The sequence below is a fragment of the Phalaenopsis equestris genome, unplaced genomic scaffold (assembly GCF_001263595.1).
Source record: "Phalaenopsis equestris unplaced genomic scaffold, ASM126359v1 Scaffold000054, whole genome shotgun sequence".
Taxonomy (NCBI): domain Eukaryota; kingdom Viridiplantae; phylum Streptophyta; class Magnoliopsida; order Asparagales; family Orchidaceae; genus Phalaenopsis; species Phalaenopsis equestris.
Window position 1 is genome coordinate 2,077,059 of NW_018164496.1, and position 13,934 is coordinate 2,090,992.

At 35.2% G+C, this 13,934-nt stretch overlaps 1 protein-coding gene across 1 annotated transcript; it reads left to right on the forward strand.

The window, feature by feature from the left end:
* The first annotated feature begins 1,967 nt into the window (after positions 1 to 1,967).
* LOC110019381 (probable choline kinase 2) lies at positions 1,968 to 13,899 on the forward strand. The gene is made up of 7 exons (XM_020717022.1): positions 1,968 to 2,524; positions 6,681 to 6,802; positions 6,909 to 7,104; positions 12,301 to 12,418; positions 12,493 to 12,540; positions 13,425 to 13,525; positions 13,681 to 13,899. The coding sequence occupies exons 1-7, from the start codon at positions 2,171 to 2,173 to the stop codon at positions 13,789 to 13,791; spliced, it is 1,050 nt and encodes a 349-aa protein (XP_020572681.1). The 5' UTR covers positions 1,968 to 2,170; the 3' UTR covers positions 13,792 to 13,899.
* The last annotated feature ends 35 nt before the right edge of the window (positions 13,900 to 13,934 follow it).

Consider the following 13,934-nt stretch of genomic DNA (forward strand, 5'->3'; position numbering starts at 1 on the left):
CCGCTGCCGCCTACACCCCCCGCCGTTGAGCCCGCCAACCTCGGCCGACCACCACCAACCTCCGTCGACCACCGCGTACCGTCGTCGACCACCGCCTACCATCGTCGACCACCGCCTACCATTGTCGACCACCGCAGATCGTCGTCGATCACCGTTGATATCCGTTGACCTCCGCCAACTGTCGTCGACCATCGCTAACCATTATCGTCAATCACTATCAACCATACGTCGTCACTCATCGTCGTGTGACATGAGCTCATCATTACGGTTAACGTGTCAACGACCTACGTGGTTCACAGCTCGTGCAACTCCCGACTTTGGCCCCTACGGCCTACAGATGTCATTCATATTTATCCACTACAACTTACGTGGTTCACAGCTTATGCAACTCCTGATTACGTCCCTCGAGACCTATGGATATCATTCATATTTGCCCCTACGGCTTATGTGGTCCACAACTCCTGTAACTACTTACTACGGTTTCTTACAACTCGTGCAACTCCCGACTTTGGCCCCCACGGCCTACAGATGTCATTCATATTCATCCACTACAACTTATGTGGTTCACAGCTTATGCAACTCCTGATTACGTCCCTCGAGACCTACGGATATCATTCATATTTGCCCCTACGGCTTATGTGGTCCACAACTCCTGTAACTACTTACTACGGTTTCTTTAGCCAATCAACGTTTCTGGTGCAACCATTTACAACACATACAACGAACTACTATCTTCACAACAATCAACAATAACCATTGCAACTTGTTCTCACCAAGAACTTCAGCCAGATTATAGTTATAAAACTTTGTAATTTCATCTTCCCTAATTTAGGAAAAAAATGAACATGTGTATTCATCATTTATAGTAGATTATTTCAACCGAGCTAGATCCTTTTGTTTTTTCCCCTTTCAAAGGTTTTCCACGTAAAAAATCGAGGCGTCTCCTCTTACTTACTTTTCTACTGTTATATGTGTGTGTTGAATTCTTATGCAACGCTAAGACGATAATCTATCACTCACCACAACGAATTTTCTTGTGCGCATCAAGGTCAAAGTCGACCGAGCCTAAAAGCTTATAAGAAAATTACTAAGTGATCCATATAAAAGCCATTCTTCTGAAAATGAGTCAGGAGGGTGTCTAGAACATTAACTTCATCATTTATAGTAGATTATTTCAACTGAGCTAGGTCCTGTTTGTTTTTCCCCTTTCAAGGGTTTTCCACATAAAAAATCGAGACGTCTCCTCTTACTTACTTTTCTACTGTTATATGTGTGTGTTGAATTTTTATGCAACGATAAGACGATAATCTATCACTCACCACCACGAATTTTCTTGTGCGCATCAAGGTCAAAGTCGAACGAGCCTAAAAGCTTATAAGAAAATTACTAAGTGATCCATATAAAAGCCATTCTTCTAAAAATGAGTCAGGAGGGTGTCTAGAACATTAACTATAAGAAAAACGACTCGATACAATAATATATCTTGTAAAAGAGTCATTTCCACGAGGCAAATAAACTCTTTGTCATGGATTGAAGCTAGAAAACCAAGCTATGTTAGTCGACCAAACCCTTGCGATTAAGCTTAGCCAACCGGGCCAACTCAGTCGAGCAAAGCTAACTAAATTTTAAGCTTGTCAAACCATGCATGACCATACCACGATTCTTCACTTATAAAATACTAAGAATATCCAAATATAGACCATCTCTCAAGGAGGATAAATTTTCAAATTAGATGGTATAAATGCCAAAAGTAAAATTTAGATATTAGAGATATAAATACATAAAAATAGGATGGTATGTATGTAAATTTATCTAATATTTAAATATTAATGGTAGAACGTTGGTTTCTTTTTGGGTGAAATTTAATCAGGTGAATATAAAATATCCAATATAAAAAAAACTTCGGTACGGCGCCTAAGTGCCGACACGCTTTTCCCTCTCCTTTAAATACCCTTGTCACCTTTGACATTTTTACGCTGCTCGTTGCTCAGAGGGAGAGAAGATCGCCGGAAAATATTGCCGACGGGCTCCTACCTTCGGCGCCACCTCTCAATCCAGCGTTCCACCAGTCAATCTCGCACGCCCATCAATTCATCACGCCTTTCACCTTTAACCCCTTGTCTCCATCTCGAAAGTCAAACAGCCCCTTAGGGTTTCCAGGTTCTCAGTGATGGTGGCGGTGGAGACCGTCGGCGCGATTGAAGTGGAGGAGCGGATCCCGAAGGAGGCAAGGCGGATTCTACACTCGCTGGCATCGGAGTGGAGCGATGTGGCGGATTCGCGGGCTTTGGAAGTGGTGCAGCTCAAGGGGGCAATGACGAACCAGGTGTTTCAGATTAATTGGAGGGTGGATGGGATGAGGGATAGGAAGGTTTTAGTTAGGATCTATGGGGAAGGGGTGGATTTGTTATTTGATAGGGCTGATGAGATCCGGGCGTTTGAGCTTGTGTCGAGGCACGGGCAGGGGCCGCGATTGCTTGGGAGGTTCACGAATGGACGCGTGGAGGAGTTCATTCATGCTAGGGTATGGTATTTTTTGGGTATTGATGATTTTTTCTAAGCTTTTATTGATTTTTTTTGCCTTTGTTGTTGATTTGTAGGAGATTAGCTGATTCCTCTTTTATTTTCCCTAACTGGATTTATTTCCCTAAACTGAACGAGTTGTTATTTTAATTATAGTTCCCCTCTGAACTTTCTAGGAAGCCGCTGGGTGATGGAATGTATTAAACTGCAGTCTTTGGTCTTGGATGCTTTCTTTTAGAAATTGTCCGAATTTGCAGGAGACGTGATGTATATGTGTATATATATATATATATATATATATATAATGCAGGATAACTTCAAATTTGTTTTATTTTTATGTATCATTTTCAGTACGTGGTGATTTAATATGAAAAAAAGCGACCTTTTTTTGGAATAATTTATTCTATAACTTTTTCAAAGTTGTATTTAACACATCGCTGCTTTACTGATTTTGACTTTATAATTTTAAAATTTTATCTTCTTCAAATCACTGTCAGACTTATCTTGGCACTAACTCTTGCAATCTGTTTTTTGTCAATATTGAACATGTTTAATTCTAAACTCAGTCTTAACCCAAACTTTGGCTAAACTGGGTTGCATCACAAAAATTTTATGACCAGGATTTGCTTTTTCTTTAGCTAAGTTGCTATGATTTAGTAACGGCAAGAAAGCCGACTTCGTTTTACGCACTTTAATTTCCTGGCAACAATTCGCCTTTTAAAAGCGCATGCCTTGTCGCATACAAGTTTTATGATTATATTATAATGCGTGGTAGGTACATATGGTTTGCGTGTACTTGTTATTTTTTTTTTTCAGTTTAAACTTTTTCTCAACCTTTTTATTAATCTTTTGAATTTCATGGTTGAATTTACAATCTTTTTGACTCTCAAATTATGCTTTTGTTTTGTTGAATATTTTACAAATCTGCAGGCTCTCGGGCTTCTTCTCTGCTCTTCAAAAACTTGAGATGACTTCTTTTTTCGTATGTTACTTGGCTGGATCTAATTCCCGAAATTGAAGAAGTTGTCTTATTGTATTTTTTTTTTAATTCATGCAAAACAATTTGGTGCTCTTTTCTAGTAGAATCTCAGTTTTTGATCCCCTTGCCCGTCTTCCCCTATCTAGGGATGGTTTTTGTTGAAGTATTTTGCTACTGATTTTCACCTGCATGCATTATCTTCCTTTTTGAGGTGTTGTGGGGTTTAAAATGGTAATGCGTGTCCAGACATTGATAATGGGAAAATGTTTGGGTATGGACATGAGACAATTTTTGTAATGGTGAATTTCATTTTTTTTTTATTAACTTTGAGATGATTGAACTAAATGGCTAATCAATCAAAACTTAAATCCGCTCATTTCAAAGCAAAATAGAAGTTAAAAAAATCATTATGCCCGAATTTTTATTTTGATTTCTAGATCCAATATATTTTTTTGATAATTTGTACATATTATCGAGAGTACCATACTTTTTGTCATTTGGTTATGCCAGCTTAGCATATGTTCGCCGCTTGTGTGATTTATGATTGTTTTAAGGAGGATGTACATACATACCACTCAATTCCTATGTATTTACATATCTAACTTCTAAACTTCAGTTTTTGCATACATGCCACTTACCTGTGTATGAAAAGGTATGTTTCAAGTTTTAAAAGTTAAAATAGTAATATGAAAGATTTAAACTGTATAAATGTAAAAAATAAATTTTAGGTGTTTGATATGTAAATATATAAAAATTGGTAAGTACATATGCAAATGCCCCTAGTTTGAAAAATTTTTGGCAGAATTCTCTCGTGAAGTGAGATAAATTTTTTCCCTATGTTTATAAATATTTTAAAATTCTTTGTTTTCAAAAGTAGATATTAAGGGTGGACTTTTAAAGATCTGGTTATAATTGGGAAGAAGACTATTGAAGGCTTGGTCAATTGATACTTATTTTCTCATACTTGACATCTTTCCCATATTCTGAATGTGGATGTCTTGCTTTGTATTATTTACTGGCCGTGTTATGGTAAAGCACACACGTTAATCGCACAAGTATACATATCAATCAAGTGGTTAATGAATTTTGAGTCTAAGAATCGTATTGTTAATTTTCAAATAAGTATAAATGCTAGTTTACTATTCCTAAGTTTATTTCAAAATATTTAAGATTTTTAGGTTTGAAAATTTTTAATACCTAAAAAAGAAAACTTAAAGCATGAGATTGTGTTTTTCTACTAGCCGGAAAATTCTTTAATTGGTTTTGTAAAACCTAGGTTTCTTTAAGCTATTCTTCCAATGCAGTTGACAATTTGGGACTAGTACTTCTTATTCTCTCCAAGATATAAAAAGGGTTAAAATTTCATATTATAATCATGTTCTCTTAACTTTGCAAGAATTCCTAGACAACCAAATTCCCCTAAAAGGATTGTAAGAGTCGATGACAATATTCTCATTCCAACTAATTTTTTTTTTTAAACCTAGTTGTGCTTTTAGCCTTCTTCCATGGTCTTAGATTACATCTAGTTACAATAATCTAAATATTAATTTGAATATAAATCAAAATTAGAAGGTTAAAACATCAACTTAAGATTTCAAAAGTTTAAGAATCTAACTTGATTTCCTTTAGATTTTAAAGAAAAACTAATTCAAAAAAGAGATTGTTTAGTACTAATCATTGCTTAAAATAACAACATAAAGCATTAACTCCATTCAAACCAAATTTAATCAAAGTACAAATTAGATAGAAAGAACCAGGATGACGAAATCTTTCTCCCCAAAAATAGATTGCTTCCTTGATCTCCTCCTTACACACTACAGTGACAAAAACACTCACTCATTTCAGTAAACACAAAACACTCACTCTTTAATCCGCTCCTCTTCATCTATATCTAAAGTGTCACGAGAATCTCCAAAACACTCACTCTTTAATCCACTCTTGCTGTTCATCATGAGAGTCTCCAAAAAAATATCCAATAGAAAGTTTCTCCAAAAAAATCATCAAAATCGCCCTAAGACTGTGGGCGACGACGACGCTAACAAGGTGGTGCCGAGCTGTTGGTGTGGGCGAGGCTGTGCTGGTCAAGGTGGCACGACAATACTAACTTTGGACGCCGAAGCGTTTGCCACCTGGCGCTCCAATGTCCTACTATTTGTCTTTTGTTTAGAATTTGGTACCTTTTATCCGCCGATGCACCGAGGGGCTAAGGCGTCGGGGCTAGGCATTGGAGCACATGGATATTGATGCTTGGATGTTATCTTCTTTGAACTTTGCAAATATAGGAGTAGCATCTGGTTCTAAGGCGCTCTCCTCAGAAGTCATGTCGCTTACCTTCCGACTTTGCTTATTTTAAGTGCCTCTGCTTTTTTTTTTGTATACTATACAGACACACCAAATATACTCACAAGAAGCATCAAATGATACAAATAATACAAGATGCTACTTATTGTACTTTTTTGCTTCTATTATAAAATGACACAAGTAAACACGCCATACAACATTAAACATTTAATACTCATTATATGCACTTATTGTACTTTTTTGCTTCTATTGAAATAATTAAATATGAATCCTATCTTTCAACCAAATACAGCAATTCAAGCTTCTAAAGTGGATAATACTTTAGTTGATGGGTTTTATTTGGTTTAATTGCATTTGAACATACTCAAAATGTTTTTGAGCTTTTTTTATGGCAAACACGTTGTAAGATTGTCTACCTCTGCTACAATGTTGTATTTGGGCTTTTGTATCTAGTATCTTTTAAAATTAAAAATTTGGAAGTATACTCACTATATTGGGAATTGCAAGATAACTGGGTATAATCATGTTAACAGCATGGCAATCTGGTTTATTTATTTATTTTTTAAGTATGGGAAATTTACTTACATACCACAATTCCTATTTATTTTACACATCTAACACCCAACGTTTGATATCCACACTTCTAACACCTCGGTTTCTTAAACCTATACATGAAAAGGTGTATTTCACTTTTGAGAATGTAGTGATGGTGATATTTTTTTATGTGATGTTTAAGATATTATTGATATACATGTAAATATGAATGTTTAGGTGTTTGATATGTAAATATATAAGAATTGTGTGGTATATATGTAAATGTCCATTTAGGTTTTTCTAAAATTGTTCTGAACTTATCTTCTGTGTTTGTGATAACCAGACCTTATCAGCAGCCGACCTGAGAGACCCAGAGATATCTGCTCTCGTAGCATCAAAACTTAGGGAGTTTCATGACCTTGATATGCCTGGTCCAACCAAAGTTATGTTGTGGGATAAACTAAGGTATAATCCAACTCTACTCAATCATGTATTCATTTATACTGCTATTAGGCTAAACAATTTTATAACATGGTTAAATTAACCAAGTACAAGTATCTGTTTTCTCTAGAAACTGGCTCAAAACAGCCAAGGGCTTGTGCTCTTCTCAAGAAGCTGAAGAGTTTCATTTTGATGCCTTGGATGAGGAGATCAATACTTTGGAGAAATTATTGTCAAGGGATGGACAAAGGATAGGATTTTGCCATAATGATCTTCAATATGGCAACATTATGATGGATGAGGAGACAAGACAGATAACTATAATTGTGAGTCTTTGCTCTATATTCTCTTACCTCAATTAATTTCTGTAAATGTAAATTCCCTTTAGAAGATTAAGGTTTTTAGTGAGCATCTAGTTCTCATTGCTGTTGAAAACAAAGAATCATTTGATTGGAGTAACAAACTGAGAGGAAAAAAAAGGAATATCTTATGTTACATCATAAACTTTGAAGAGGTATAAGCTATTGATTATAGGATTTTCAACCATAATATGCACGTATATCTGCTCAATTAAATTAGATTTAGAAATGTTAAGAATGGCCAGTTGAAACTTGTTATGTTATTGTTTAACTTGCGTCTACTACTGATTGGCAAATAGGAATAATAGAAATTAGGATAATCGCTCCAATAATTTTTATTCAATCCCATATCCAATTAAAAATTAGATGTTAGAGAAAAGCACCCGCACCCGATTGTAATGACAATATGAGATTGTAAAAAATAATCAAGGAGAATACCTAGAAAGAATCATGGAGAGTTTATGTTTTGATGAGATTCACCTATCCCAGATATGGAGATAAATGTCCAACAATTCAAAGATAAAAGTATTATATAAATATTTACCCTCAAAGAGTTTTTCACTATCTTCTCACCAATATATTATATCCTCCCTATTTCTTATTCATTCTCCAATGTAAATAGTGATTCCTCTATTTGCTATGCTCACCAGAGATAGAGAAAAATATGTCCCCTTTTAGGTGACTCGGTCTGATCACCCGCCGCTATATCAATAGTCAATTTCTTGTCATGGAGGCCTCAGGTTTCAACTGTTATCCTCAACTTTTAACGATCATTATCAACCACTAATAAAGTAAACCTTTTTATGATACTGAGAAAATAACTAACCTCCAATTACTCCATTGATCATTTCTTCAAATTCGTAATTGACACTTGGCTAAATGAAGGATAAAAAAGAGTGATCTTGGGATCATTTATTTTTTCTTCTTTTATACATTAAAACAAGATAATTTTCATATGAAGACATCAAATGGTGTTAACTGATAAAAGAGGCTTATTATTTTTAGACCTTGTGAGATTGTGAGTAGTATTTTAAACAGACTTGGGACTAACTTCAGGAAATAGAAGTGATTCTAAATTATTTGGGGAGGCAAACCTGCAATAATTCTGAACAATTAATACCAAGAGGATCAACCAAAAGAACTGGATAATTTCTTGGGCATTGTGGTAAATTATAAGATCCAAATTATGATTAGCACTAATTACTGGCAAAGAGATTGGTAAATATTGATTAGATTTTCCTGAGCATTAAAACAAGCCTACAAAATGCAGGCATGAAGGATTCGGTATGGATGGCAATTTCAAAATCAGAATCAAACAGAATAAAATTTGGTTCAAATTTTATTCAAGATCCATGAATTTAGAATATCTTCAAACTCTAACTTACATGAGGAAATATGAGTAATTGAGTTCTCAGATGCTGACAATTCCCCAATTTAAGATTAATTTTTTTATATTTATCTTAAGCAAGATATTCATCCGTATATGACAACCCCTCTCAATTAACTATGGGGTTTGATTGACTTAATTTATTAGTGGTAAGATTATTAATCTTTATCACAACGTTTTGTTTACTATATACTGCTCCTTAATCTTGGTAAACCATCTTCCATACAATTCCCATCTGCCCTTTGCAAGCTCCGACATGACAAAACTTATCCCACCTTGCACCTCCATAATCACATCAATAGTTTTGCCATTGTTTTGATGATTGAAATCATATACATGGTATTTGGTAGTCGAGCGCCCACAACTTCTACTGTCTCATGCTCCACTGAGTCTAGTGGTCCCATTGAACCCACGCCGAGCCCGCCAAATAATCTGAAGATCTATTTTAAGCGTAAGTCTAAAAGGGCAATTTAGTCATTTGTTAGTTATTATTGTTTGAAATAATAGAGTATGCAATGGGTCGGAAAATCTCTCCCAAACTCTAACTCTATGATTCAAGACAACAATCACATACCCTCAAATCTCCAATCCACTCCCCATTAGAGCCATAGTGATGGTGGATGTTTTCATCCTCATATTCCTCTTTTTTCGAGTACTTTTCCTTTGATTTATCAAAATATTCCCCGATTAACCCTTTGGGTTTGCAAATTAAACTGCTGACGGGGTCTCAGATTGCATCTCGATAATCCTCCCCATAATCTCTTCCAAGCTCTCAAATCAATTTACATTGGAAGAAAACCTTTCCTCAATCCCAGACTTAATTTGGCTCATCTCTTTCTCCAATTTCATCTCTAAATCTTCTATTTTTTTTGGCTGTTATTCCTCTAAAAAAATGGGTTTTGATTAGGAAGGAGGAGGAACTAGTGTATGCCAAAATCCCAACATCTCAATCACCTCTAAACTGCAAGGTTGTAAGCCCTTAGTCTGTGTCAACTTCTCTGGTGTCGGCTTCCCAACTAGCACTTATCGCAATTGTATCGCAAGGCTTTTGTCCCGTGTCCCTGTTCTCCATGATTTCGATGCTGCTTCCGCTTGATTGAGTCTGTATCGCAAGGTAGTGTGCCACGATCCCATTGATTGTGTCCAACTACCTCTTTCATGCAGGCATGAAGGATTCGGTATGCCAAAATCCCAACATCTGAATCACCTCTAAACTGCAAGGTCGTAAGCCCTTAGTCTGTGTCAACTTCTCTGGTTTCGGCTTCCCAACTAGCACTTATCGCAATTGTATCGCAAGGCTTTTGTCCCGTGTCCCTGTTCTCCATGATTTCGATGCTGCTTCTGCTTGACTGAGTCTGTATCGCAAGGTAGTGTGCCACGATCCCATTGATTGTGTCCAACTACCTCTTTCCGCGACTATGTCATGACTAAGGCATGTCAATCGTTGCTTTCGATTATGTAGGTGGTTCATATATGTTGCAGTCCCGTCGGTCTTCCCCGTAAGCTCCAATCACGTCATGTATCGTGAGGTTCGATCACTTCTGTAAGAGCCGATCCAGTCATTGGTTTCTGACTAGGTTAAATTACGATTGAAACTCACTATATGATGCAAACAATGAAAGGGAGTGATAGTGGGCTGCTGGTTGGTTCGGCTATGATACCAATTTGATACAATTCTTGGCATAAATTAGGGCAATTAATATTTTATTACAAAAACATCAAATACTGAAGACAAATACAATGATAAGCACTTACTATTCGAGAGGTAAGAAATCTCTCCCAAACTTTAAGCTTAAAACTCCACACACGATCTCTTGTATGTCATCAACCCTAAAAATATTAACGCTATGTATACCAACAACAACAATAATAATAAAAAAAGACTAAATTGCTTTTAGGCTAATAAAAAATAAAATTATCCTTAGGCGATGCACCAGCCTAATATGAGCCTTTCTATTCTCATTTATAATAACCAGATGTAAACTTTTCATGTGGATTTGAATGTAAAGACATGAGTTTAAAATCAAAAGTTTTTTGCACATATTTTTCATTTGGTCTGAACTCAATCCACCATCCCTTAACAAGCTCAATGAACAAAGTTTCCAGATATGTCTTGATGGAAATGTTTTTAACCATCTTAAAATAAAGTAAAGAAAAATTCCCATTCTACATACCTTGTTCTCCATCAAAAGCTGTTTATACATGTCTAAGAGAGCTTTTATTATACTAATTATGGTCCTTTGATGCAATCATGTTGAAGTCAAGTTTCTTTGTCTATGATAGGCATATGAATTATGTTTGCATCTCTAACAGATCCATGTCTTATTGGCTTATTTTGCTAGCTTCGACTAGATTTAAATTTTATTTGATAATTATAATCCTTGATCTATATCTTAGTCCTTTTCATCGAACTATGTTATCCTCTTAATCTCATTATTGTATGCAATGCTTCATTTTCTCCTAAACTCCAAAATTATCCCATCTCTGGTACCATTTAATGAGAATAAAAGAAATAATCTAGACGAAAAACCAAGGAAATAACACCAGAATTTAGCGTGCATGGCGAGATCCACCTAGATCCATGGCTTCATAGAGGTATAACTAATCACCCTTCAAAGGTCACTGATGTAAACCCCAGGAATAAATCTGTCTGCATGATACTAATAATATGACTACCAATCTTTGATCATTCTATTAGCCGCTTATTGGACCTTTTCCTCTTATGGTTTGTTAAATGAAGGAGAAGAATGAATGGTTATTTGCAACCATCAAATTCTTCTCCTTTTATAGAGCAACACGGACTTTAATGCATGAAGTGTTATAGTGAATAAGATCTTGGCTTTAGTTGCCTCCAAAACTAGAAATCAAAATAAGATTTAATCAAAATCTTACCAAAGATGTTCTTGTATTTAAAATAGACTTTGAAAACAACTATGAATTAGATAAATATGCACGAATCTGCTACGCTAGTCGCTAGCCTAAGGGTAATATGATTTTTTGTATATCTAATTTAGTCTATTATTCTTATGGTTGTTGTTGTTGAGTATAGATAAACTTATTTTATTTAGGGTTAGGTTTATGCATGAGATATTGTGTCTTGTATCTTAGGTTTAGGGTTTGGGAGAGATTTCCTACTTCTCAAATTGTAGGAATTGGGAGAGATCGCCCATCTCTCGAATTGTAGGTGTTTATCTTCTGCATTCATGTGAGTTTTTAGTCTTGCCTTGCTTTGATTTAGTGTTTAGGGAAAAATTTTTGTGTTTGCACTAATTTGGTGCTGATTTTCACATTGGATCGTATTAGAATCCTACTACTGATTACCAAATGTGTGATCCAATTTTAATGGAATAAATAAAAACAAATACCTTAATCTCTTTTTGAAAGGTAGCGGATAACCATAAAGCTTATTTTAGCGCATCTTATATCCCTTGCATCATATCATCCAAAAATTTTAATGGCATTTTTTAAAAATTATTTATAGGTGCAGTTGCATACATACCACAACATTCTTATGTATTTACATATCTAACATCTAAAAATTCATATTTACCTGCATACCGCTCAAATCTTTAATCCGTCAAATGTTTTACGATATTACCATTACTACCTGTTCAAAAGTGAAACACACATTTTCATGCATCGGTCGATCGCACCTATGTGTATTATATGTAAATATCGAACTTTGGGTGTTAGCTATGTAAACACATAAAAATTGTTTGGCAATGTGTACTAGTATTCATATTCGCTTATATTTTCCTCTATAATGCCTTTTGTAGGATTACGAGTACGCTGGTTTCAACCCTATCTCATATGATATTGCTAACCACTTCTGTGAAATGGCTGCTGACTACCATACAGACACCCCTCATATCTTGGACTACAATAAGTACCCCGGTTCGTACTTGGTGCTAAATATTTACTAAAAAATTGCAATCTTTTAAATTAATTTTGCATGTTTTCTTTGCCAGATCTTGAGGAGCGCAGAAAATTCGTTGAGATGTATCTGAAATCTTCAGGTAAGCTTTTGTGACTTCTTAGCAAGTCATTAAATTTGTTCTGAGACATGTGTAGGAAGATTTGCATACATATCACTCAATTTCTATGTATTTGCATATCTAACACTTAAACTTCAATTTTTACATTTATGCCAACATACCTAATCATGAAAAGGTGTATTTCTCTTTTTTTTTAAAATTAAAATAATGATATTTTTTAAGGGAAAATTACATACATAGCGCCTATTTCTTATGGAGTTACCGATCTCACACCTAAACTTCTGTTTTTATACACAAAGTACTTTACCTATGGATGAAAAGATGTATTTGACTATTAAAAGGTGATAATGAGTGCTGCTTTTCTTATGATTTTTGTAATTATGAAAGTTTAGGTGTAAGGTATATATGAAAGTTTTCTGTGATAGGAAGGATTTGGGTGGTATAAATGTAAACAATAAAGTTTAGATGCTAGATATGTAAATACTTAAGAATTAGGCGGCATGTATGTAAATGTCACAAATTTTAATTGATTTTTTTTATATTGCATTTATCTCAAAGCAATTTTATTTGCTTTGAGATTCGTCTTGTCCAATTCTTATTTTCTCAGGATTTTACATACATACATGCCACCCGAATATATCCAAACTAAATTTTAAACTTTGGCTTTTACATTTATACCACCCGAATATTTTATATCACATAAAAAAACACCACACACCACAGTTTTAACTTTTAAAAAATGAAATACATATTTTCATGCGTAGGCAAGGCGGTATGCATGTAAAATTTGAATTTCAGGCGTTGGATATGCAAAAGTATAAGAATTAAATTGGGGTATGTATGTAAATCTTCCTTTTATATCCCAACGTGGATGTTTAGAATGCTTTTTCCTCTAATTTCTGAAGGTGAAGAACAAACCAAAGAGGAGATTGAGAGCATACTCAACTCAATAGAGCACTACACACTTGCGAGTCATTTAGTCTGGGGCCTATGGGGCATAATTTCGGTAAGCTCTTAAGATTCAATATGTTTTATATGTTTTTGCTTTTTAGTCCTCGTAAAAAAATAATTTTGCTCTGTATATCCATATCAAAATTTGTATGTAATTATCCCCTAAAGTTTTATTTTGCTTTCTCATGCTCTGCACTCGTTGGAATGCAGGAACATGTGAATGAGATTGATTTTGACTACATGGAGTATGCCAGGCAAAGGTTTGAACAGTTCTGGCTGAAGAAAACTGCCATTTTTCAGTCTCAGCCTTTTCAATCTTAGCGTGGATGCATATGTAAATAAATAATTATTTGTTTGTGTTCTTGCCTTGTAACATAACGATCTTATATTTTTCAGTGTGATGGGTGTGCATGTTTGATTTCTCCCCCCCCCCCCCTGGCGGTTTCCCCACGGTAATTTTCTTC

Bases quoted from the DNA above. Each gene is read 5' to 3' on its own strand.
- LOC110019381 (XM_020717022.1), top strand. From the start codon at position 2,171: ATGGTGGCGGTGGAGACCGTCGGCGCGATTGAAGTGGAGGAGCGGATC. The intron at 12,419-12,492 runs GTTCGTACTTGG...TTTCTTTGCCAG, and splicing joins GGACTACAATAAGTACCCCG to ATCTTGAGGAGCGCAGAAAA. The intron at 13,526-13,680 runs GTAAGCTCTTAA...GTTGGAATGCAG, and splicing joins GCCTATGGGGCATAATTTCG to GAACATGTGAATGAGATTGA.